The sequence below is a fragment of the Buteo buteo genome, chromosome 9 (genome assembly GCF_964188355.1).
Source record: "Buteo buteo chromosome 9, bButBut1.hap1.1, whole genome shotgun sequence".
NCBI lineage: Eukaryota > Metazoa > Chordata > Aves > Accipitriformes > Accipitridae > Buteo > Buteo buteo.
In genome coordinates this window covers 29,121,991-29,148,084 of record NC_134179.1, presented here as the reverse complement: position 1 = coordinate 29,148,084, position 26,094 = coordinate 29,121,991, and the positions used below count along the sequence as shown (strand labels likewise).

At 38.4% G+C, this 26,094-nt stretch overlaps 2 protein-coding genes across 16 annotated transcripts in view; one reads left to right on the top strand and one right to left on the bottom strand.

Moving 5' to 3' along the window:
• SERAC1 (serine active site containing 1) overlaps nucleotides 1-21,103 on the bottom strand; it is a 30,070-nt gene extending 8,967 nt beyond the window's left edge. For 4 of the 13 annotated variants that reach the window (XR_012651664.1, XR_012651665.1, XM_075035910.1 and 1 more), the window contains exons 1-13: nucleotides 17,836-17,923; nucleotides 17,147-17,261; nucleotides 16,426-16,462; nucleotides 15,980-16,131; nucleotides 15,572-15,661; nucleotides 14,497-14,628; nucleotides 12,311-12,432; nucleotides 10,683-10,811; nucleotides 9,191-9,304; nucleotides 7,391-7,553; nucleotides 4,486-4,636; nucleotides 3,517-3,658; nucleotides 2,621-2,721 (exon numbers count right to left, since the gene is read on the bottom strand). Coding sequence is in view for 11 of the 13 variants with exons in the window: in XM_075035910.1 (XP_074892011.1) it covers nucleotides 2,621-2,721; nucleotides 3,517-3,658; nucleotides 4,486-4,636; nucleotides 7,391-7,553; nucleotides 9,191-9,304; nucleotides 10,683-10,811; nucleotides 12,311-12,432; nucleotides 14,497-14,628; nucleotides 15,572-15,661; nucleotides 15,980-16,131; nucleotides 16,426-16,462; nucleotides 17,147-17,261; nucleotides 17,836-17,844 (1,457 nt within the window). In the remaining 2 variants the exon portion in view is untranslated. Of the gene's footprint in view, nucleotides 1-2,620; nucleotides 2,722-3,516; nucleotides 3,659-4,485; nucleotides 4,637-7,390; nucleotides 7,554-9,190; nucleotides 9,305-10,682; nucleotides 10,812-12,310; nucleotides 12,433-14,496; nucleotides 14,629-15,571; nucleotides 15,662-15,979; nucleotides 16,132-16,425; nucleotides 16,509-17,146; nucleotides 17,323-17,835; nucleotides 17,930-18,788; nucleotides 19,178-20,607; nucleotides 20,777-20,846; nucleotides 20,867-20,998 lie in introns of those variants that run through there. The other 9 variants (XM_075035915.1, XM_075035919.1, XM_075035918.1 and 6 more) reach the window with 9 other exon arrangements.
• A 1-nt stretch (nucleotide 21,104) lies between these two features.
• On the top strand, nucleotides 21,105-25,253 carry GTF2H5 (general transcription factor IIH subunit 5). Of its 3 annotated transcripts, none has more exons than XM_075035923.1 (3): nucleotides 21,105-21,146; nucleotides 21,626-21,744; nucleotides 24,847-25,253. In XM_075035923.1, exons 2-3 carry the CDS (start codon nucleotides 21,710-21,712, stop codon nucleotides 25,025-25,027), a joined length of 216 nt encoding a protein of 71 aa, XP_074892024.1. In that variant the 5' UTR covers nucleotides 21,105-21,146; nucleotides 21,626-21,709; the 3' UTR covers nucleotides 25,028-25,253. The 3 variants fall into 3 exon arrangements, with proteins under 3 accessions (XP_074892024.1, XP_074892022.1, XP_074892023.1); XM_075035921.1 differs by having other exon boundaries at nucleotides 21,105-21,193; XM_075035922.1 differs by lacking the exon at nucleotides 21,105-21,146 and adding an exon at nucleotides 21,239-21,436.
• The last annotated feature ends 841 nt before the right edge of the window (nucleotides 25,254-26,094 follow it).

Sequence of the window (26,094 nt, the reverse complement as noted above, 5' to 3'; positions counted from 1 at the left end):
TTAACCTAACACTGCCAAGTCCACCACTACACCATGTCCCTAAGCGCCACCTCTACACGTCTTCTAAATACCTCCAGGGATAGTGCCCAACCACTTCCCTGGGCAGCTTGTTCCAAAGCTTGACAACCCTTTCGGTGAAGAAATTTTTCCTAATATCCGATCTAAATCTCCCCTGGTGCAACTTGAGGCCATTTCCTCTTGCTTGTTACTTGGGAGAGGAGACCGACCCCCACCTCACTACAACCTTTTTTCAGGTAGTTGTAGGGAGCAATAAGGTCTCCCCTCAGCCTCCTTTCCTCCAGACTAAACAACCCCAGTTACCTCAGCTTCTCCTCATAAGACTTGTGCTCCAGAGCCTTCACCAGCTTCGTTGCTCTTCTTTGGGTGCAAAACAAGGTGCAAGGTCCCTCTACAAGGTCCAGTCTGCTTTGGACCTTGTAGAGGTAACCACCTACATGTTTTTTACTGTCATTGTTTTGCCTAATTTCAAATAGGCATTTTAACAGCCATGTCTTCCTTATTTTTTCCCTGCTTACACGCTTTAATGTAGTAACTGCATTGATCCTTCCTGTATCCATAGAGTGGAGTGAATGAAAAAGTACCAAGTTCCCAGTCTATTATACACATGCTCATTTTTCTTATCCCCTACACAAAACATAATCAATTTTCAGACTCTTAACCTATGAGCAGTGATGCACGTGCCTTCACTGAAGTACACAAGCTGAATCTACAGTACTCGTTACATGCTTAAGTATCTGCATAAGTGTTTGAAGGACTCAGATTAGGATCCGATTTAAAGATCATTGAACTTAATTACTAAGCTGTCCTGGTTTCAGCTGGGATGGAGTAAATTTTCTTCCTAGTAGGTGGTATAGTGTTCTGTTTTGGATTTAGTATGAGAATAAGGTTGATAACACACACTGATATTTTTAGTTGTTGCTAAGTATTGTTTAGACTAAGTCAAGGATTTTTCAGCTTCTCATGCCCAGGCAGCAAGTAGGCTGGAGGGGCACAAGAAGTTGGAAGGGGACACAGCCAGGACAGCTGACCCAAACTGGCCAAAGGAATATTCCATACCATGTGATGTCATGCCCAGTATATAAACTGGGGGAATTGGCCTTGGGGGGGATTGTTGCTCAGGAATTAACTGGGCATTGGTCGGCAGGTGGTGAGCAATTGCATTGTGCATCACTTGTTTTGTATATTCCAATTCTTTTATTATTATTGTATTATTATTATGATTACTATTATCATCACCATTATTATTATTTTCTTCCTTTCTGTCCTGTTAAACTGTCTTTATCTCAACCCACGAGTTTTACTTTTTTTTTCCCCGATTGTCTCCCCCATCCCACTGGGTGGGGGGGAGTGAGTGAGCAGCTGTGTGCTGCTTAGTTGCTGGCTGGGGTTAAACCATGACACAAGCCTAAAATCTGTTCAAGCCAAATAACCTTTACAGGCTCAAAGTATTTTTAATTTTTAGAAGGAACATGTTTGGAGGTAGCATTTTTCTCTGATGTGCCTACTTCATGGTCAGTAAAAACACAATTCCTCTGATGATGGCAATTACACTATCTGACCAAACCAGGTACAGTTGCTGTATTTTGTCTATCAGACTTATATGAATCTTTTTCCAGGAATTAGCACTTGAATAAAACTATCTTTGTATCAGAAATAGTGTGGCCAGCAGGAGCAGGGAAGTGATCGTCGCCCTGTACTCAGCACTGGTGAGGCCGCACCTCCAGTGCTGTGTTCAGTTTTGGGCTCCTCACTACAGGAAAGACATTGAGGTGCTGGAGCGTGTCCAGAGAAGGGCAACCAAGCTGGTGAGGGGCCTGGAGCACAAGTCTTATGAGGAGAAGCTGAGGTAACTGGGGTTGTTTAGTCTGGAGGAAAGGAGGCTGAGGGGAGACCTTATTGCTCCCTACAACTACCTGAAAAAAGGTTGTAGTGAGGTGGGGGTCGGTCTCCTCTCCCAAGTAACAAGCAAGAGGAAATGGCCTCAAGTTGCACCAGGGGAGGTTTAGATCGGATATTAGGAAAAATTTCTTCACCGAAAGGGTTGTCAAGCTTTGGAACAAGCTGCCCAGGGAAGTGGTTGGGCACCATCCCTGGAGGTATTTAGAAGACGTGTAGAGGTGGCGCTTAGGGACATGGTGTAGTGGTGGACTTGGCAGTGTTAGGTTAATGGTTGGACTCAATGATCTTAATTCTATGATTCTACGAAAATTATATCCTTCATTTTATCATGAGTATAAAGTCACAGTCCAGTGATTTTTTTGCTGTGCTTATGAAGAATTATTGGGTAATTAAGTTTAAGAAACATTCCCCTTAAGATGTAAAATTGATGTTATATTTATATCAATTAATAGCATAATTTAGTGTCTCCCCTAAACATGAAGCAGAACAGACTGTAAGAATTTAGAAAGTTGCCACAAATAATTACCTATGAGGCTAAAAACCTCAAGCATACCATGACTGTACCTACTGTTTTTCTGAACAATTTTCAAATGCAACAGGAAAAGTTAAATTCTCTGTTTCAAACTAGGTGATCCCAATGATAAGCTTTAGAGGTCTCCCTCCTGGCCCCCCTCCTAAGTGCAGACACTATATTTGTTACCTGTGAGCCTCAACAGGACATTTTGCTTTCCAGTCACTCAAATGGGTGTCATATTCCACAGATATGATTCTAAGGGCAGGACAGTCTGAAGCCAGCCATGTCTAAATTAAAGCAAAGCAAGACCAAAAGGAACTTATAATTGAAGTACTTAAACTCTTGCAAGCAATTTATCAGCAATGGAGCAAAGATGTTCCTATGGGGACAATATCAAGCAAGATTTTTGCTCTTCAGTTAATCCCCAAATACATCTTACACCTAGACTATTATTCTTTTATTACATGCTTGCAAACTCTAGGTTGTTCCCCAGCCACGAAGTAGGCGAAAGATGGAGATGGATTACTAACTCGTGCGTTCCTGGCTCCCTCTCCTGGGTGAAACAAGAATTACTAAGATCACCAACGGAACTGATCAGTTTAAGTTTTACAGATACTTTGGTGGTTATACCAGTATGAGTTGCTTGAAGCAGTAATTACTTATTTACCAACAATATTCAAGTAGCAATCTGCAGAAATTTAGGTACCAGACACCTATGTAAGAAAAGGTACTTAATTTAAAAGGTAATTCTATGTATCTTTTTCTCAGCAAAAACATTCCATAAAAAAAAAAAAAAAAAAGCATGAGGAAAGCAGCCATTGCTGCCTCTTTCACTACGAGGAGAATAATGTTGCGAGCATTAAATTTAGCGGGGATTTTCCTTTGCAAGAATAATCTGTTCAAAATTTCAGCTTGCTAACAAAAATATATCAGGAACTTGGAAAGTGCTACTTGTATAACAGATTACAAGTCATTTGATTCAAAAAAGACAACTGCCAGGACAGTGTAGTTCTAGATACTCTGGACAGCTCTCATTAATGAGAAAACAGCACCTACAAGTGAAAATGTTATTGTCTTTTTACCTTTGGCCAGCACTGGCTATAGTCCTCTTCCCCTTCTGAAGCCTTTTTATCCAAACGCCGGTCAATGTCTTGCTGTCGCCAGGTTTTAAATGCTGCCCCCAAAAGACCATGAACAAAAAGGATGTCTGCTCTGATGGGCTGACTGATACAAAAAATAGGAATTTTTAAGAGATGCACGGTACATATTCTTTTAGCAAATTAAATTTATACAGAACTTTTAACCTAAAGGATGCCAAAATGCTATTTTTAACACTATATGTGATTTCTTATCTTCTGGACAACATTTCATGATGTTTCAAAGAGGCTACTCAGATCAAGACAAAAAAACAGGGATCCACCCATGAAAGAGAGATATAAAAAGAGGTATGGAAAGTACCCACCTCACAAGTCATATTTTTCTATAATGAAAAACACCATTCTCTCCAGCTACTGTTAATGCAGCTCAGTAGTTCCAGATTTATCATCAAATTAGATCTTCACTGTAACCTGACTAACACCAATGAGCCAGGGAATAGTTGCTACTAAGTGACATAACCACATTGGGGACTGCTTCAGTCCCAGATACACAATCACTACTAAAAGAAGCTAAAGCTGTATATTTACTGCATCTTAGGCCAACAGGTACTGCTGCCAGCAGAATAATTGCAAGGCACTGTATCCCAAGACAGCCAGTGCAAAGGTTAAATAGTTGTAATGCGTGCTAAGCAGTAATTCATCTCATGCCTTCTGTTTGGATTTCTCCATTGTAGTACAATAATACTCCTTTCATGGTTGTGGACTGCTCCAACCACTTCTGTTGCTCTCCTATTTGAGAACCTAAATTCAGTCCTCTCAACTCACCAAAGAACAGGAGGAGCAGGTGACATCAGTACAGCAGCACTCTGACATCAACTCTTACAAAGTTTTGTAACTGAACAGTATAACAAGTAACTCAAAGTACAACATGTACAATATCTCCTTCTGCTTTACCTGCTACGATATTGTGGATGTAAAACATAAACACCATCTGGATACTTTTCTTTCACTGTGTCCCTGTCTAGATTAGCCAAAGCTCTGGATGCATGAGAAGACTGAATGACATGTGGGGATTTCATTACTTCAGCAAGTACAGAAACCCAACCTACATTGAAAAAATAAAGTAGCAGGTTAACTAATTAGAAACATCATCCAAACAGAAGAACTCAGAAACATCCTTCAAACTATACTTGTGAAAATAGATGTTAAAACTTAAGAATGATAACATCAAAACAAATTATTTCAATCCACTCTCTTTACCACAGGAAAGCCAATGCTAGGTAAGTGGAACCTCCAAAATTCAAAAATCCAGAGCACCAAGGAGGCAATGTATTTTACTACTGTGCAGCTTATGATCTGAAGGAGATCCCCTTCTCAGAGAAAAAGAAAGTGTATTAGCAGGTCAGTGCAGTTGTCAGAGAGAGAACAGATCTGAAGTCTCTTTTTGCAGGTAAGATGCAAGAAAAAGAAATGTCCCAGGGAGAAAATGAAGCTTAAAGCATAAGACAGACATAGAAAACAACCCACAGGAGTAATGGCAGGTGGAAAAATTGATGCTTGCTGTGAGAGTACAACCATTTCTAATTTTAAAGTCCAGTGTGTGAAAAACTATTTAAGGAATTAAAATGTCCCTGCTATTCTAAAAACAGTATACTATTTATACCTAAGAAACAAGAGAATGAATGAAGGAAATCTTTGATACAATCCTCAATAAAATTTTAAGTCATAGCTACTTCAAGAAAAAGCAGACACTTTATAATACCTTACCTAGGGTGTAATATATAGTTTCTTAGACATGGATGGGGATGTTTATAGACTACTGAGAAATGCAAGGAATATCTTTTATGCACACACATACACACACACACATTTCTTTAAAATTCTGATAAATCTTGTTGCTGCTAGCAAGAGTGGCCTATAAATCACAATTACATTAAAGTCAAGTTCATAAATAAAACCTGGGAAGACTTTGAAGAGAGATTTTCAAATGGAGGCTGATTTGAAAAAGAAGAAACAATTTACTGCATTAGCATTATTTCAAAATCATGTACAATATGTTGCTACTAGTATAGCCTGTAAGTTGCTAATTCAAGATAGTTAGTTCACTGTGGACTGAGGAAAAGAATGAATTGACATGTGAGGTTTGTTTTAATACAAGTACCTTTGAGAACTGTAATTTTTTTTTTTTTAAGAATTATGTATTTAAATTACACTTCTAACCAGAATATATGTTGACCACTGTGCAAGTTCTCCTTAAGAGGAACACTATCTAAAATCTATTTTCAGTTCCCCAAATACAATGAAAGACTGCCAAGCCAGTCTGATTAAAACTAGCAAGGTCTCTGGTTTTGCATTTCTCTTAAATGAGCCAAGATGAATAGTCAAAATAGTGCTCAGAATGCTTCTGCCTCCAGATGCCCCATCACAGCTACTACACAGTGCATCATTGCTTTTCTTCCTCTTCCTGTGCCAGCAGTTTTTGCAAAGCAAAAGAACCTTAGAGGTTTTTACTTCTTATGCACCATCCAGCAACAAAGAGAAGTCTTATCAGCTCTTGACCAGCAGTATCCAACTGCTCATCTCTGGAGTCCAGTTCACTGTCTAAAATTCCATTGTACTGACAGCTCTGCCCCTGGGAGCTGCTGACTCTTCTGTTACAATCTCTTCCTCTACACATATGGTTTTAGCAGTTATTGTAAGATGATGCTAGAGCTCAGACCAATGGCCTTGTACTCCAGCTGTCTTTCTCCAAAAGCGAGCAGTAATGGCAGTTGTGGAACAATAAAAACATAGAGCAATAAAAGGGCAAGTATATAGTGCTGATTCTCCACTACACCCTCTCAGTTTTCTGCAAGCAACTTGGCTTCTGTGTGTAGAGCTTTATAGTTTTTTCTTTCCATGAATTTGTCTAATCACTTTTTGAAGCTTTATAAGTCTTCAACAATCACAATGTTTTGTGGCCAGTTTTAGTTTGGTCATGCACTGTGTGGAAAAAAAAAAAAATATACATTTATTCGTTCTGCCTCTTGATAATTTCACGTACAAGAACCTTTGGTCTTGCATTACAAGAAACAGCAGATGACCATTCCCTCTCTGCCTTCTCTATGCCAGTGAGGTTTTTATAAATCCTTCAGTTGCTTTTTCCATACTAAGTATAAGACTTTCCCTGTGCCTTTGCTACTTCTTTTTGCAAGAGGGAGATTAAAAAAATGCACACTGTGTTTAAGAGGCAGACAGCAGCCTGGACATATACAACAGCGTATGGATATTTTCTATTTTTCTTTCCTAATAAAACATTGGGAATTATTTATTTGATACACAACTTTCATTGTGATATTTAGGGGTATTAAAAAAGAGGCATCAGACCAAAGCTTAGCAGAAGTTACTAGCATAACATGAAACAAGGGAGGGCAGGAAGGCATGTTTCTCTGTTCTAAAAGGTAAGGACTGCAAGCTGGTCTGTTCTTTTACAAGACTAAAACACAGTCAATAAAAAAAAAAAATAAAAAAAATTAATCTACAAGGTAGATGATCTGTAAGAGTAGGAAAGTAAAAAAATTTTTGCCATTAATGTGAACTGAACATCAACCAAGTCCAAATTCTCACCATCCATCGGACTTAGAACACCTCTGTAGCACGGACATATATTGGCTAGACAGCATACAGGAGTCTTTAATCAACACCATCTAAATCGTCTGTATTTTTTGTATTAAAAAAACCCAACAACACCTCCCCACCCCCCAAATATAAAACTGACACCACTACCATGGTCCCTTGCAATTACAAAAGCACCAAATCATCTGAAAATTTTAGAATAGAAATCTGACATTCAGACTGCTGGTATTTGCTTTCCTCTTACCTGCACGTACTATGGATGAATGAAGACGTTCATCCAAAGCCATATTTCCAATAATGCGAATTATATTCCTTTGTATTTTTGCTGAATCTTTACGTAGCTGGTATATCCTCTGTAGTAGCTGAAGGCCTCCTTTAGCTTCAATTTTATCACAGTGAGAAGAAACCTAGCATTATACAGTAAATACAATAAGTAGATGTTCTGCAAAAGGTTCTTTGAGATGCTGTTAATTCACAAAGCAGGGAATTTTAAGGAGCCGATATAACGCAGAGCCCTTACTACACAGAAATTCTTATTAATCTAGAATTTATTATGCCATAGTTAAAAAGGAAGTAAATATTTTAATATGCTAAATGCATGATTTCTATGGATTGACAACCCTGAAGATGCTGAGTACCATCACTCTAGTCTCCTCCGCATTTGAGGGAGATGAGATTGCTCTCCACTTGGCGTGATCAAATTTCAACTAAAGTTCAAGAGTCTGAACAGGACAATTGTCTGCATTTTTTAAAGCACTATCTCAACCAGAGCTACTTGTCTTCCTGTTTACCACCTAAAATGCAATCATTATAATCCCTTCTCTTTGAAATGCAAAGGCATTTCTACATTCCAAATAGTACTGCTATCATCATTGATCTTAAGGGCAACAACAGATTCTAGTCCAAGCAGATGAATACGCACTAATTAGTTGTAGTGTCAAGTACTGATATTGGCCAAATGCTTACGACTTGAACATGTTGTCTACAGTGCTTAAAAATGTGCGGTAGTTATGGTCCTCAAGTCTGTGGCTTTCAACAAAGACAGACACACGTTCGGAATGAGTACAGTCACAACTTGTTTAAACTGAAAACCTGGAATATAAAAAATTCTAGACTAAGTCAGAATTTCTATGTATATGGAAGACGTGAAAGGAATACTGGCAAAGTGCACTTTATCCATCCCTACTACCAATAACAATTTGGCATTCTCAACACTGTTGCTCAGTGCGCTTGGCTTCTGAGCAATTAAGTGCACACAGAAGAGTGCAGCAATAAGAAACAAGACGAATCACTGTTACACAGTCTTCCATACTTTTCATCTGTGTCTGCAAAGAACAGACTGGTCATGTGAAGATGCACTGTGTTAGCTGCATGCTGTGCAATATCCTGTCCAAAGGCAGTGACCCTTGAAAGAGGGCCATTGTGAATAGCCAAGGTTTGCATTCCTTTCTGGCTTCTGATTAGAGTGAATTCATGAAGCTACTCTGCTTTCTGGAAACCGGGCACTAGAGTTACATTAAGAGCTGTAAGAAGAGACTGCTTGTAAGCTTTCTGAGCTGAGGTACACCAACACAAATACACGCATACTTTGCACTGAGAATTTCGCATCATCAGTATCTCGCTTACTGAGAAGCTGTAGAATGGAAACACTGTTTCCTCATGATATCAATCTCCAATGACTTTGGGTGTCAGTGGGAGGTAGCCCTATACAGAAAAGGCATCCAGACTTCAGGCATTCTCTCCTGCTTTTTTGTATCAGAGCTGCCCTTTTACTTCCTGAAAGATACATACAGGTATGCTACAGGGGAACTTATATGGGCTAATTAGAAACAATAACAGAATTTACATACAATTCCCATGAGAAAAAATGAGTTTGTTATGCTGCCTTCCAATTCACACCAGTCTCAGTTGTCAGAACATCCTTACAGAAGGGGTGAGGGGTAGGAGACAAGGAAATGGCAACTCCTTCCCAATATATGAGAGAATATTAGAAAGGAATGTTTATAAATGTAGCTTTTCAGTTATAGTTTAAAGGAAAAATTACCTTAGAATGCTGCACTAAAGCTTGCAAGCAAAAGAGTTCCACTGTCTCTGAAGGGATTTTACTCAACGTCTCACAATATGGAAGTCCATTTCCTCCAAAACACCACAAGCCTCCCTGAAATGAGAATCAGTTAAAAATTATACCACATTCCAAATGGCTACATAAAGTATTTCTAAACTAAAACATTAAGTGTGTAATGATCTGCAGAAATTGCTATAAAGAGTGCACAGCATGTATGCACTTTTCAAAATGTACGAATTACACAACAGTACACCATAAAAATATCTACTATTTTTAACTGAAAATATTAACTAGATTTTCAGTCAGTAGTCTCCATAGTCTATTAACTTCAAACCATACAATAAAGGGGGAAAATGTAGGATTTTCATTTTGTTAATGAATGTTGTCTTTTAAGATCATTTGCTTAAGCATAAAAAAGCAAGAATCTGACTGCATCTAGATTTCCATAGCTGCAAAAATGAGAAGAGGAGGAAAAAAGGTCTTATACACATAGCACAGCGTCTGAAGACCAGTCTCTCTCAATTATGTAGTAGGAAGACCAGCATAACCTCAATAAAAACCAGTTTTCCAGAACAGCATGATTATCAAAATGCCTCCATGTGTGGTATCTTACCAAAGCTCCCTTTGTAGCAAGAGCTCTGGCTGTAAAAGCAATAAAGGAGTGATAGCGTAAGAATATTACACGTAACTGTGTCATAGGAAATAAAAAAGTTATTGCACTCTGGATCTCTAAACAAAGCCTGACTGGCATCATTATTAAAATATGACAGTCATTTTTATTATAGCATCTTACAAAAAATAATAATCACCCATTAAAAAAGTCACCACTTTTACAGAAAAAAATAAAATGCACAAGAGATAGTGGATGGCACTGGCATTACAATTATTATTTTTAAGCAATTACAGCACTTTAAATGATGTTCCTAAAGCCACTTAGGAAGTTGTTGGACAGAGTTGAAGAACTCCTAGTTTCCAAGTCCACAAACAGACCACTTGGCTCTTCCAATTCTGGTTTTGGCAACAGTGACCTGTTATAGGGATACATTTCCAGGTGACAGAGTTTACTATTTAAGGTGTGCTAACAACTTACCAGTTTGCTAGTAAGACTTAACAGAGGTTTAATCATCTTAGCAGTAAAAGAACACTCAAACAACGGTAAGACAAAATGTGAAAAATCATTTTATGAGCACTGCAAGGGAAAGGAAATGTTCTGGACAAGACATTGAAATATCTGCTTTAAGAGAAGGCTTCTAAGTAAAGATATAATCTTTCACTAGACCAACTAGTACAGCTGGGAAAGATAAACAAGCTTTCAGGCAGACTGACTACATGTAGAAGAGATTTTACTTATGCTGTACGGTCACAAAGTCTCTGTATTTCTCTTCCTCTTATAATGCTCAAAAATACAGAATCTTTGAGCTCTGCAGGAACAAAGAACCCAAATAGCCCTATTCTGCAGGTGGGAACTCACCCTTTGTGCAGCCAGAGTCTGACTACTTTCACGTAAAGCAAGAGACGTGAAGTACTGGACACATGGATCAAGACCAGTCTGAGGTAAAGATACTAACAACAAGCGAAGTTCATCTTCTATGGGATAATCCTGTAAGAAATAAGCACAAATAGCTTTTAGTTCTGTTCAAAGCATGAAGCAAAACAGAGAAAAGAAAGATCTGAAATAATGGAATCTGACATATTAATAAGGCCATAAAATACAAACCCTGCACTTGAGTGCACTGCAACTTCGGTTTAATAGTTACACCTGTAAAGACTTTGGAAACTGATAATTCTAAAACCACTAAGTGATGAAAAGCAAGCTCTAAACTTCATACTTTGGTGGCCTTATTCTAACAGGTCTGAAGGGCAGAAGAAAAAACACAGTTTCTCTCGGCACAGGAAACTTAAAAGTTCACCCCTAACTACACAGTAATTTTGGAGCTGCTCCATTAAAAATGAACATAAAAATTAGTAGTAAAAAATACAGACATTTCTTTTAATCTTTTATCTTCAAAATATTCATATAGATGTTAATTTAATAATCCAGGGTAGATGACAGGAAAATAGATTCAAAGTAATTTTATTTGCCCACAGTCATGGAACTTGTAGTTATTCTAGTCCTTGCCACAATCAGAGGTAGAGACATATCTGATGTGCAGAGCAACACTTGCTGACACAATGATTTGTTTCAACTTCCTAAGCAGCAGATTGGGAACTCTTATCTTCAATCACCTAGCAATCATACTGCTGTAAAAATAAAGCATATACACAACCATATACTAGTATAACCTAGTTCTGCAGGACTGACAGGTACAGATTCACTGTCATGTAATGTTACAAAGATAAGAAAGCAAAAACTGAGAATATCACTACCAATCAATGCTGGTTTTCAGAGTTTTGTTGGTTAATATATATAGGTATTCTCTGACAGGGACTTCTGCCAGCATTCATTCTACTAGCATTACAAAAGACCTCTTATATTATCCTTTGTGTGCCAATTCTGTTTATTGAAGAAGCTGACATGATGACATGACTGCTCAAACCATCATATATATATATATACACACACACTTACAAATTAACATAAAAACAAACCAGGGGCAAATCTATCCAATACAGATTTGTTGGTACACAAAAGCTGGCAATAAAGAGGTGGGCCTACGGCAGAGCACTACACTAGCAGTGAGGATGCAAAGGCCTCCAGGAGTGCTCCCTATGTGTAGGATTCTGTCAGTATCAACAAGGCAATCTAGGATGACTTAATATAAGACTGCTTCGCATTGCCTATTAGGTACAGACAGGCAGTGTCTGTATCAGACTGGTAACTGACTCAAACTTCACTGATAAATATGTAATGTGGACATACAGTCCAAGAAAAATAATTGATCAACACTCCCATCCTTATTTCTTTCCATCATGCCATTCACTACTGCAGATATACTCCAGGGGTATATCACTGTATTACGGTTTTGTATTTTGGTCTTAATTTTACTACTTGTTAGTTACTTTAGAAGAACTCCACTTTAGTACAGTTGCCAACATCAAAAGCACTAAAAACAAACAACCAAGCAAAAATCATCGAATACCTACTTTTCATTTACTTACATTCTTTATTTTTGGCAATGGTGGTGGAGGCAGGAAAAAGCGAAGGTCGATATCTTTGGATCGAGCCAAACCTATAGCAGTCCTTTGATCACAGGTTTGGGCAACTGTACCATACTGATAATCTGTAGTACAAGAACTTCAGTGTTAGGGTTAAAACTAACCTTAAATATTTAATTTGGTTTTAAATGTAGTTTCTTCTCTACTTTGTAAATATACTTGAAAAAAGAACCACCTCTGCAATCTACTTAAATAAGATCTGATTTTGTAACCACAAATTCCAAAAGATAAAAATTGCAGATGTTAGACCAGCATTATACTGAGCTGAAATATGACTGGGCGCTAATTGTTCATTATAGACCAGTTTGATAAAGGTCCTCAGATATAAGTTGAACACAAGCAAAACCAAATGTTCAGTGTTGCCACTGTGAAAGGAATACAAGGATTATAGACCCAAGCTTAATACCCTGGGCTTGAGTTAAAATTTGAAAAGCATCTTGCATACTTTTTTCTGCATACAGCATTAAAAACCGGAGCCTTAAATCCAAATGCTGCAAAGACATAGACATCTAATGTTAAATGATACAAAAGGCAATAAAATTGTTAACATCACAAAATCAGGTGACCTTAGAAAAGGCAGGATAGCACCACAGTACAGTTTTAAACAGCCCTTTCTTACTGAAGATACAAGAGAGACTTTCAGTTATCCTACTGAAGGGAAACCAGATTTAAACAGTAACTACTATTCCCTTCCAAAACTTACCTACTTTATAGCTGGAGAAATTGAAAATTACGCTCTGAAATTAAGTGGCAAACTGAAGGAAAAAAACCCAACAAACCTTAAAGTGGATCAATACTTTTTTCTATAAAAAATTGTTTCTATCCTTGTTACTGTTATACAATTCTAGAACAAAACTGACAAGCCATTTAAAATATACTTTTCACAGTCACAGATTGGCCATATTTTTTCTTTGGTGCAGATCACTTACAGCTGCAAATTGAAGTCACTGAAGCTGTGCTTTGGACAAGCGAAATACTGTATTTACAGTAACAGGCATGCTGAACAATTTGGTCCTAGCTGTGAGAAGTCAGCACATACTTTCAGTCTTAACCTTTCTTGGACTCAGTTTTGGAATAGCAGGTTAAAAAAAAGCCTGCTTCCCTCATGAGGTAGTTGGCAAGAATAATTACTATTTGTGAAACATCCAAGTACTACAGCAATGAGCACTACAGAGAAAAGGAGATAACAAAAAGCAACTAGATTCCCGAGTACTGGCCTTCTTGTGCACTGAGAACCTGAGATCACCTGCTAACAGATAGTATTCTCCTACAAACACAAGACAGTTATATTAAATTAGTACACAAAGCTTCAATTTTGGTACATCCTAGGTTTCAAATATTTTCAAACGCAGCTTTTTGATGTAAATTGCTTGGGGAAATTAATTAGAATTTTAAAGAGGCAATCTGAAACAAGATAAATCCCATGGCACAGAATTGCACTGGAAGAGTGAAAGGTCCTCAACAGACTGGATACCAGAATAATGAGAGTCAAGATTAGGGTGTCACCTAGTTCACGTGGACAAATGATGAATGGGAGAGGAGGACACACATACACACACCCCCCCTTTACTTGGGGTTTCAACGATATTTGCTGCTAGAGCAACAGGAAGAACTTATTACTACCAAATAACAGCTAGGATGGAAAATGGCTTACAAATAATGCTTGCACATACAAGTCCTCTACCTCTAGTTTGTCATTACTACCTTGCTATTACTAATTATCAGCTCCTAACCAATTTTTATTAACTTAACCATGGCCCTAAACTCACTCCTACAGAGCCTTATAAAAATCACTGCCAGAACTTGTGACTGTGTTAGCAGTCCCAACAGAAAAACCAAGGAACCAATGAACACGAACTGCTCTCCCACACCACAGCAGTGGTGTAATTCTCTGGCGGGGAAACAGAGACCCGCACTGCAGACACACACCCTGTATCAGGGTATTAAGAAAGAACAATTGCTTGAAATATAAATAACCCCCTCACACACACATTTTAGACCAAATTACAGAACGTATTTACACTTCTTGCAGCTACTAGCTTTTTTTCATGTTGGCAGCAGACTTGGAACAGCTAACTGAGACTTTGTCGCATTTCTGGGATGAATTAGGCTACATCAGCATACGTTACCATGCCAGTGACTGTTGTTTGCCAGGTCTTGTACAGCCTGCAGTCGGACTTCTTTGTCTTCTGACTGACTTCTCTTTAAGAGAAGCCATAAGGCACATTCATGATCTTCTCCATCAAATGTACTGAATTGTTCTTTTACCAGGAAACAAATAAAACTGAAGTTATTATTAATGAGCATTTTAACAGTCACACTTCTATTTGTTGAGTAAAAAGATCTGTTTCTTTTAATATTTGAATATCAGTTGTTAACAATAACTTAGAGTGTAATGTTTTAATATTAAATTAGTGCAATACACAATGCCAGGATGACATCAGTAAAATGCTGATCCTTAAATTAATAGGATGGGTTTGATTCATTTTAGTGGCAGCAAGTTGATATTTCATATATACGTTACACACAAAACCCCCTAGCTGGCACTTACCAATCAGAATTGCCAGCTTCCAGCAGGTGCTAGAAACAATTAGCAAATCTTGCGGCTCTGACCTTGAACAATTAATTTCATAGCATGGCAGTGGAGGTACATATTGTTATAATCATTTAACAGACAGTTAAATGAGAATAGATAGTATGCCTCAGGAGCACAGTTTCTTATATGAATTGAAATTCTTATTTTAAATTACTCTAAAAAGCAGTGACACACTCTTACAAAAAGAGTGTGCTGCTTTCAGTTAATACTGGCAGTTCTGTGGAGAGCATAACATACTTGCCTAAAATGAAATTTTGAGAGTATCTCATTTCCCAAATGCCTTTTGTACACAAAACTGGTATCAAATATTAACATGGTATCTTAAGCTTCAAATTTCTTTTGAAACAGGAAAAAAACCCCAACAAACAACCCTCAAATCTCTTCTCAACCGTCATTTTCATTTACGTTAAGAAAAGGAATGTTTTTAACACATAAAAAATATACTAATATTCTATCTTAATACAGAAAATTATAAGTAATATTACCATTGTTTCAAACACAAAAGAACACGTTAAGTTTGTAAGGAAAATTATTTTACTTTCTAAAAGGCTTATATTTTACTATTCAAAAATAATAATCACAGATAAAGCCATGCCTTGAATACCTACCATTAAAAGGTCTCCGGAAAATTTTAGCTTCTGTTTCTAGAATTTTCCTCACTGCTTTATGGATTTCTTTTCTGGCATGGTATGTGATGCCTACAAGAGTATTTTTAGATTACTAGAAGTCTGAAAGACAGTTCTCACATTATTTTTCATATACATATATAAAATATACACACACATACACATATGGACATATATGTAGAGAATTCTCTCATACATAAAGAACTGTATGTATAGAACGATCTTAAAAAAACAGCCACCAGCTTAAAATAAATTTGGTGACATTGTGAAGAATATTGGTTTTGTAACAGATCTCAGGAAATATAACTTTCCTTACATAAGGGTGACTTCTAGAAACATTCTATTCTCATAAAACTCTATTTTTAGAACCCAAACAATTATGCATCTTACCTTGATAGTCACTTGGATTTACAGAAGTTGTACGTATGTATACATAGGATTTAAGTTTTTCTTGATGTATAGCTTGAGTATCAATTTGCAGTAACTTCTTTAAGGACAGGACTTCATATGTAATGAATACAAAACCTCTAGATAAAAGAAAACTGCACATGAATATTAATTTAAAAATATTATAGCAAAAATATGATAACAATCACTTTAGTGTAAATCATCCAGATTTTACTGAATATATAATAGTCTGCATATTATTTTAATTGAGCAAAGCAGAGAAAAGACTTTAAAATACTGGAAGTAACAACTATCAGAAAATATGCTTCAAAACTATATCCTACCATGTCTAAAGGTCTCCTAGTACTGTCACATTTTTTGAAAGATATGTGAATTGAAATTTTAACTGTATACATAAGTTACATATATGCTTGTCAGTTACAACTTACCCTAGTATAAGCGATCCAGTTACTTTTGCAATTTTTCCTTGAAAAGATGAAAAATTCATGTCAAACAAAGTTGTGTGCATCACCTCAATATAAACACAGTTAGCATTTGATTATGAGACAGTAAGAATGTCAGCCATTAAGAGTAAGCTTTTTTAAACAACTTCTATTGCTCTCTGGCCTTCAGGAAATCATTATCTAAATTTAAAAATAGAGAAAACATTACTTGATTAGAATTTCCTGCTCTCCTAAGCAAGACGATACAACATGTATCCTGCCAGTGCTATTTACTTTTGAGTATTGCTACCTATTAATTACATTCATCACTCAGCTGCACGAATCAACAGTAAACTTTCTCTGCCTGTACCACTAGCATTCATTTGGAACTCTAGATTACAAGGATTTAACTTTTTCTTACATGGTGTGGATATTTCTTCAATGTGTATTAATACATACAGGAGTACGCATGTTCTTTGAAAAGTCCTGCAGAGTATCCCTAAGAAAATATATGGTTTTTAAATGATTCCATTGAATCTAATTTATAAAGCAAACAGCTGAATAAACACATGCCACTTGCAACAATTTCTCTTTAAGTCTAATGATCCTGTCAGATTTGAGCTATTTTGCCTGGACAAAGTTGAGCTGATTATCTGGATGTAAGGATCTCAATACGGAGAAACTCTATTATTACCAGTAGCAGCAAACCCAATGAAACACATCTCACCTATCATGAATAATTTCTTTTCCTCAGCATGATTTGGGAGATTTGCCCCACAACCACTGCCACCAGGTTCTGTCTTTGCGAGACCATAAGAATTTTGCATGCAGACAAGAGGCAGCTACACGTTGAAGAAATAACTGGCAGAGAAGGTTGAAAAGGCAAAAAAAATGCAATGCTTCCTGTAGAGCAGAAATGGAAATATCCTATCTTTTAATGCTCAAAAATAAACTTCTGTATAGAATGACAATTCTTACAATTCTGAAGGCACCAAAGAAAGCAGAGACTGTGCAGGAAAGACTGCAGAACTAATATCAGTAAAGGAGGAAGAAACAACAGAAACATACTTTATTCAAACTTTATTCACAGTTTATGGATGTTGTTTCATGGCTCTAGAGGTTACAAAAAAATCAGATACAAAATGGAGTTTAAGATAGTTTAATGAATTGCATGGGGGGGGGGGGCACCCTCATCTCATGTTCTAATCCCAGATAATCTGCTGGTGTCATTATACATATCACCATGCAAAGCAAGGTCAGAAGCAGACATCCACTTTAGGCAAATAAAAGCTTTTAATCACAAAGTATTCAGGGATTTAGATGTTTAGTATCATTTAATTATGCATGGCATCATACCAACACAGATTTTTCCTTTTTATTAACACCTCAGATCAATACATATAGAACTATACTTACTGATATCATTCCAGGGTAGGTGTGTTTTTGTGGCTGGACCAGAGGTTCCTATTTGTCTATAGCAAAATATACAGTAAGCAGCCACTGACATTCTGCGTATTAAAAAAAAAAAAAAAAAAAAAGAAAAAGTAATGATTGATTTGAGAATCACAGCAGAAAACCTATAGCAGTTTTTTCCTGTCTTTTTACAGCAAAGGTCATGATTTACAGCAAAGGTCACAATAAACCATATTTGTGTCATTTTACTCCATATAAAGTGCTCTAATTAAAGAAGTCTATAAACTCCTCAATTTAATAGACTGCATTTCAATTACAAGTAAAGTTTAAAGCAGTTTTTCATACAATTGTGTTACTGTTGATTTTAGTGAGTATGTATCTCCAATTAATTTCTCTGCTTGCAAGTCTCCTTTCCTACTTCTTAGTAACTCTGCCTTAAATACCACATATGCTCATATCTCCATCAAGACATTACTCAATATGACACGGGCTTTAATATAACTCAGTAACCAACTGCTTTTAAAGTTCACAATTGATTGTGTTAGCAAGTCTTTTATTTGCCTAACAAGGCTCCAAGAACTAACTACTACATATTTTTGCCTTTAAAGGGCAAATCCATCTAATCCTTCAAGAACATAAAAACTCTACAGCTAAAAAAATAAGTAATGGTTCTAAAATGCTCTGACTCCATAAGCTCATGAAACTCATCGGCCATGCTTACAGGTAAAACATAGGGGATGCATCTCATTGTAGAAAAATTCTTACACATGTGAAAGAATGAAAACCGAGCCATAGCCATGAAGAAGAGAACCTTTTCTAAAATTAAGACCTTAGCAATTCAATGTTATGAAGACACAGAATACTGACAGACTAATTGCACTGTATTCACTGAATGCTGACATCAAACTAGAATTTTTTTTCCAGTCACAAACACATATAATGCATCTTAGAATTACCAAAGTCCTGAATGTGCAAGCAATCCTGTGCGAGCATGAATCTTCTTGACAGTAATTGTCTCCATGAAAGTAGTATCCGAGTTCTTCAGAAATATGAAACGATTTACTCTTCTGACCTATCTATGGTGCAAGGCATGAACTTTCCTGATTTTACAGGTAGGAAGATGAGTTAAGACAAGCATGCTGCAACTTCCTTACACATTCCAGATATTACCTTGCCTCTTTGAACAAGTGGGACTATTCAGGAGGGACCATAAAGAAGCCATGCTCTTTAGGCCACTGATCAAGGCTGTATCTTAACCTCTGCACAATAAGGTGCAAAGAAAATGTAGTTACATTAGTCAAGCACTGAAAACCAAGGCAATTTAGGCCAGGCAAAAGCACCAATTCCTGTTTCTACCACTCACATATATTTACTATTTTATGCAGTAGCAAAATTTACTGCCTTTACATTTGATTTATATAAGAAAAACTTACCTAAGTTAGGAAAATAAACAAATTGGCTTTGGCAACCCACGACAACAATCAAGTGCTGCATGTTACTTCTGCCAAAGACTTAATCTCAAGTCTTAGTAGACAGAACGTGAAGTATTTTTAGTACAAGAATTATGCCAAAATCCAGAAAGAATATCAAACATTTATAGCAACCACAAAACAAACAAACGTTTTTGCAGAAGTAACATGAAATTCATCTTTTATGATCTAGTGTCTGCATTGATACATCTACACTGGCTGAAACACCGAGTTAATCTGTTTAAATGGATTTTAAACCACACCACTCTTTCTCATATATTTATCAAATTATTATGTTGGAAACATAGACATCCTTATTAAATGTCAAATTAAGTCTATATCACCACAATGACAATTAACTCAAAATGATAAAATGTCAGGTGTGTAGATCTTGATCAGTAAATCTGATCTTGAAATATGGGAGCCCCTGATATTCTCCTTGAAGGCAATCTCTACAGATCAAAAAAAAAGAGCTTACATTGCTTTTTATGTTAGCGTCCAATTTCTCTAAACAAGGAGACTTTTTTCTTTCCTTCCATTAAGATGCCTTCCTCTTTTCCTGTTTCCCCCAAAGTTTTGATTTTTCCTTCTCTCTTGCTTGTGTTTGGGAGATTTTGGAAAAACATCAGCATTACCCCAGCACTGCCACAATCACAGCAGACAACTTTTTGGCTTCTGTCATTTCAGCATTGTGTTTATCCATTCACTTCAACAAAGTACACAACACTATGAAACACTTTAAAGACATTAACAATCAGTCCTCTGGAGACACCTCCCCCTCCTCCAAACACTCTAATTTGTGGCAGTGCCTTTACTATCTTTATTCACAGAACCACGGTACTCATATTTATTCTTCTACCCAGCCACAGTGTGTAACTGCAATAAACATGTAGTTCAGTGACACCAGGTGCCACAATTCCCTGAATTCAAAACATGCACCTGCAAACCGAAGAGGCCAAAGCAAGTACCATTTCTTTGTTGCCAGGATCCCCTGTTCAGGTCTGAGAGCAAATATGCTTAGGTATACCCAAATATAATGCAAAAGGACGCGTTTTGCACCGTTTCACAGCTGGTTCAGGGAGCTCTGCAGTCTGCAACAAACTCCTGCACCGGCCCACGCCGATGAGGCTGCATCGTGCCAACGTTTCTGTCATTACCCCAGCGTGGGGCAGCAACACTGCTGCCTTGCAATTAGGGCACATTTGAAAAAAATACAATTTTAGGCAATGCAACATCCAAAGGCCAAGGAGCAAAGCGGGGATAACTCCGTGCCTCTTTCCAGAGGGGGAAAAAAAACATTTGTTACCTTTTCTGCGCTCACACGGAGCAGGTGAAGCCTAAGGCACCACTAATTTCTGGATATTTTTCACGAGCGCGGGCTGCCCCGGGGTCTCCCCCCCGCCCGGGCGGGGCCATGCCGCTCGGCGGGCCGGGGCGCCGGGGGGCGGCGCAGGCAGCCTCGCCGCTGCGGGCTCCCGGAACCGGGAGGGACTTAGAGGCCGAGATCATTAAAGCGATAATAAATATCAAACCGGGAAAACACACCGCAAATCCTGTGAGGTAAACAAGCACGCCGCCTCGGCGGGCGGTGACGGCGGGGCTGAGATCCCCCGTGTCCCGCCCCAGAGCCCAACCCCGCCCGCCGGCCAGCCGCCATTACCGAGCCCCCCCCGCCCCCGGGCAAACGCCGCCGCTACCTTCCGCCTCTCCTCCCGGCACCGGCGCCTACGCGCTCCCGTGACGCCAGCACGCTGCAGGTAGCCCGGCCAATCCGGAGGCGATGCCGGAAGCGGAGGCGGGAGAGGGGGAGGTCGCGCATGCGTATGGCACAGCGGCCGCCGGCGGGTGCGGTAACTCTGTCGTCAGGGAAGCGGTCGGCGGTAGCGGCCGAGGTGAAGGGCGGGTGGGACCGGAGCTCCTGGGAGCGGCGGGGCCTGTCGGGCGGGAGTCGGCCCGCCCGTTCAACGTCCCTGGCCGTCTCAGCGGCGCGTTGGGGCTCGTCTTCCTCCGCCCAGGCCGCCTTTCGCAAGGCCGCGGCTCGCCTCCGCCGGCAGAAGGGCCGGTAGTCGGCCGCAGCCGCTGGAGGAGCTCGGCGGGGCTGGCGGGGGGCAGAGGTGCCTGGACTGCACTCAGGGGTGAGGGGAGGCGACTTCAGTTTTTACAGCTCAGTGCCACAGCTGAGCGGGCCCTGCTGCCCCGGCCCGGCCCGGCGCGCCTCTCTCCAAGCCCCCGGCCTCGGCCTAATAGCGCTGCTGGTCCGGGGGAGGCGAGCTGTCTTGAAGGGTCAATGAGTTCAACCAAGGCGTTGTTTCTTTTTCTTTCAGATTTCCTCTGTTTACGTGTGTAACCCAAAGCAAGAGTTGTTCTTGTCACCTCTTCCTGTCAGTGTTTGTGAGAGAACTGAGAAGATGGTGAATGTTCTGAAAGGTGTTCTGATTGAATGGTTAGTAACAGCACTTACTGCTTCTTGTTGTGTGAAAGTACTTATTTCTTTAGAGCTGGTAATATTCTAAGTAACTTAAGAGTCTAGACAAAAAAAAATAAATTGTTGTGAGGAGGGATGATGCTGAACAAGCAGACAAGAGGAGAGTATGGCCTTTTGGGAAGAAGGAAAGAGGCAGTTGTAGGTAATCCTAATTCCAAACTAACTTTTCTTTTCAAGATATTGTTTTCCGCTTATGCTTAGCTATTAGATGTTCCCTCTTGTTCTTTATATTGCTTACAAATAATGGGGTTTGTTGTTGTTGTTTGTGAGCAATGTGTATCTTTACTGATTCTAGAGGGAGGCGAGATAATCTTTCATCTTTTCTCTCCTGTCTTTTTTCATCAGTTCCAGTCCAAATTCTGTTCAAGGCTGACATGTGGCTCTGTTTGTAGATCATAATTGAAAGGAGTATGCTTGTAGTTTGTAAAAATAAGCTTTTGATGTATGTGCAGTAAACATGTTTTCATACAATCTGAAGTCTCTAGACTAAGCATCAGATAACTGGTTACCTCCAAAGTAAAAAGAAGCATCAGTCAGGATTTGTGGGGTCATTGCATAGCATTATACGACATATAAAATTTCTGTTGTACACTTAGATTGTAAACATATTAACAGATTATATCTACACAAAAGCAGAAGAACCTTCAACCTCTGTGATGTGCCTGCATATAGCCGTGATCTTGCAGCAGCTAACTTCTGGGCTGGCTGGATGCTATCCAGCTGAAGTCTGGATGTCTAATGGCTATGTGTGAGCAGTTCAGAGTCTAAACTCTGCTATAACAAAAAGCCTGTCTTCTCAGATTTGGCTCCCTGGTAGTACCTGAAGCACAAGAAATTGCATGCCTGCAGTTGACTGTGATGATGCCCAGAGCAGAATTGTTGACTGACAAGACAAGAAGTTCTAAAATCTCAAGCAGTTAGCAAAATATTTTACTTTGCACCTTATGTATTTATTTTACACATACCTAAAGATCCTTGTGTTTTTATTCAGCTCTGTGGCCACATTCCACTTAGTATTAGCATGGAACTTAATCATCCTCCCTGGAAGGGAAGGGTATTTTCTCTCTGATAACAAATCTACAGCATTTGTTATGCCATCAGATGTTTTCAACAGCTCCGTGGGAAACTGACCTTTGAGTTGGTTTTGCTAGCTCTTGGTGATTTGGTTTTGTTTGTTTTCTCCCCACCTATGCGTAAGGGTAGCCTATGATTGCGCACAAAATTCCATCCTAGAAGAAGATGCAGAATTACTATAAACCTGTCCTCTTGTTTACACTTCAGATACAAGTTTTTTACAACCCAGTTTCCTGAGGGTGTTTAAGATACCAAATGGATAGGGAGTGGAAAAAAAAAGACACTTCTGAATGTGTAAATCATGCAAATAAAATAGTGAAATGTCGTGCAGGTCTTTTTTTATCCATATTCTTCCAATAAATAGCTAAACTTTTCTGAAGACACCATATCAAGGATTATAATCTTCAAGTACTATAACGAGATCAATGTTTCTGCTGTGGCATATATCTACTGGCACTGGTTACAGTTCTGTACATTGATTGTGTGAAAACCAGTCTGTGGGTGCTGCCTAACATCATAAAGGCTGGTCATACCAGCTAGGACAAAAGCTATGCCATCTAGTACTACTAATGTGAGTCACTAAAGTACAACTGAATGAAACAAGCAAAAAATGAATCTCCCTGCACCAATCCAAAGGGGGATGTGGATGGATGCTGGGAACAACATATTTCTGGTATCTGATTTTTCTCAATTCTTACGTTTCTCTTTTGTTTCTGCTCTTACATACTGGAGTGCATAAATAATGGCTCTTCTAAAGAAGATACAGCTTCCAGACATTCCCATTCTCCTTTCCTCAAAATCACTTTGTACTTTGAAAACTCATCTTACTCTAGTCATGCTTCTGCAGGTTTGAGGCTAATATTAAAGGTTGTTTTTTGAGTTGCTGGTTAAGGGGCAGGGGAAGGGTTTGATCTCATAGTGCATGTCTTTGCACCATATATATGTTTAGGTAAGGGAAAATTAGTCCTCATACTGCATTTAAAAAAGAGAAGGTTAACCAAGGGGTTCTTTTAAGACTTACTATGTTATTAAGAATTCTTTTTAAGACTTACTATGTTGCGAAAACAATTGTGTTCATAATTTTGAAAGTGTCCTGAGCTACCTGATTCCAATTTCCTGTATTTCTTGCACATATTCTTCACCAGTTGTTGCAATCAAATACTAAGTTTTACCAAAAAGCATGTTTTTCCTGTTTTAGAAAAACTAGTATCAGAATAATACAGTCTGAATTCTTTAAAATTTCAGTGGATCAAAGAGCTTATATTTTTAAGCCACTTTATCTAGCTGCTTAGTATAATGCAACTGTTTCAGTTACCTGTAATTTTCATACTTCCAAAATGTTTTCTTTTAAACACTTAATTTAACTTAGAAGGTGACATCATGAAAAAGAAGAGACTGTTCAGTTACGGTGTGATACATGTACAATTCATACATGACCGCTTTTTCTCTGTGCTATAATACTTTGAGTGAAATCTATGTTCTGGGTTTTGGTTACCCTCAAACAAAAACGTACTTTAAGAAAACCTGTTTCTATGGTGCTCTTGCTGAAGATAGAAATGTAAGTTCAAACTTGCCTTATTTTTTGTTTAAGCTAATTTAACAGCAGCATAGGGGCACTTCTCTGCTAATCAAGCAGCTAGTTCTTCTCATTAGACTTCATTATCAGTTTATTTTTATCTCTAAAGTAATCCAAGCAATTACTATTGTGAGAGAAACAACTTTTTCAAAAGCTTCTGTTGTGGTTTAACCCCAGCTGGGAACTAAGTACCACACAGCTGCTTGCACAGATGGTCCTGAAGTTACAGCTCCAATTTCCCAAAACCAGCACAGCTACATAAACTTTGTTTAAGTTGTGAGCAGCTCTTGAAATTAATATTAATTTCCCAAAGAACTTTAGGAGTGTCTTCAAACAGTGGTTTTTTTAATTTGTTCTTAACTGTATCTCATTGCAATGAGGTGGGATCTGATGTGTGTTTGTCTTTACAGTGACCCAGCAATGAAGCAGTTTCTGCTCTACTTGGATGAGTCAAATGCATTGGGAAAGAAGTTCATCATACAAGACCTGGATGAAACTCATGTCTTTGTATTAGCTGAGTTGGTTAACTTCCTCCAGGAGAGAGTGGGCGAGTTAATGGACCAGAACTCTTTTCCTATTACTCAGAAGTAAAAAGACTAGAGAAATGAGATTACTGCAAGTTTTGGAATAGTGTATTTCAATAGCTTGGGTTGTTACTGTTTTAATAGATACACTGTGGTTAGTAAGTTCTACATGGAAGCGGCTACTCTAGAAAATGGATCATTTTCATAGGCAAAATACTCTTGAATTGGATTTTATTTCTCTTTTTGAAAGATTATGGTATCTTTATTAAAATCCTTAAAATGATACACTTGAAGACTTGCCTAGAGAACTTTTGATGCATGCTCTCTGTTTTTCCTTTAGAATTTTTATCTTGTAAGGTGTTATGACTCAAAAATTAGAGTAGTGTTTCTGTTTTGGAATGCTATATGAACTCCTCTGACATGTTACATTCCTGTGGAATTGATTAATTTGGTTATAGTGTGACTGACAGAATATAAAGAGTGTCTGTTAAAGTATGATCTGTGCTTGATGGAACATCTCCATAAGTTGACGGCATGGTTAGATACTGTTTTAACTTAATGGCTTTTGTACACCAAAATGAAAGTTGGTGTGAGGTTTTGGGGGGGGGTTAGTTGTTCTTGAGTTTTTTTGGTTTGGGGTTGTGGGTTTTTTTTCAAACATTTTACAAATGCTCCATACTACTTGCCTACTTTCTTGAGGCCACATCCATTCTTTTGTTTTGTGTTCCGGGTTTGGGGAGTGGTGGTGGGAATCTAGGTGTTTGGAGGGGAAGTGGGGATGTGAGGGGAGGGGGACGACAAAATCCATTATCTCAGATCATTCCATTTTAACTGTAAATTGATTACTTGCATATCAACAATACCAAATTAAAGGGATAACAAATGGGAGACCAGTCATTTAGATACAATTGCTTGTATTTTTCCACTGAAGCTAATACCTAGTCACAATAACGCATGTGATCAGGAAGGGGAAATAAAGACTTAGTTGCTCTACTTGTGAAGAAGAAAGCTGGTTTTGGTTTTTTTGGGGTGTTCGGGTTTTGTTGGTTGTTTTTTGGTTTGTTTTTTTTTTTTTCTTTCTTCAGCTTAGCCTTCCTCCCCTACTGCACTTTGCTGCAAAGAAAATGCCTCATA

Excerpts from the sequence above, each read along its gene's own strand:
- GTF2H5 (XM_075035921.1), top strand. The coding sequence starts at position 21,119 with ATGCGTATGGCACAGCGGCCGCCGGCGGGTGCGGTAACTCTGTCGTCA. Across the intron at positions 21,194-21,625 it reads GGTCGGCGGTAGCGGCCGAG|ATTTCCTCTGTTTACGTGTG; the intron begins GTGAAGGGCGGG and ends TTTTTCTTTCAG. Across the intron at positions 21,745-24,846 it reads AAAGGTGTTCTGATTGAATG|TGACCCAGCAATGAAGCAGT; the intron begins GTTAGTAACAGC and ends TTGTCTTTACAG.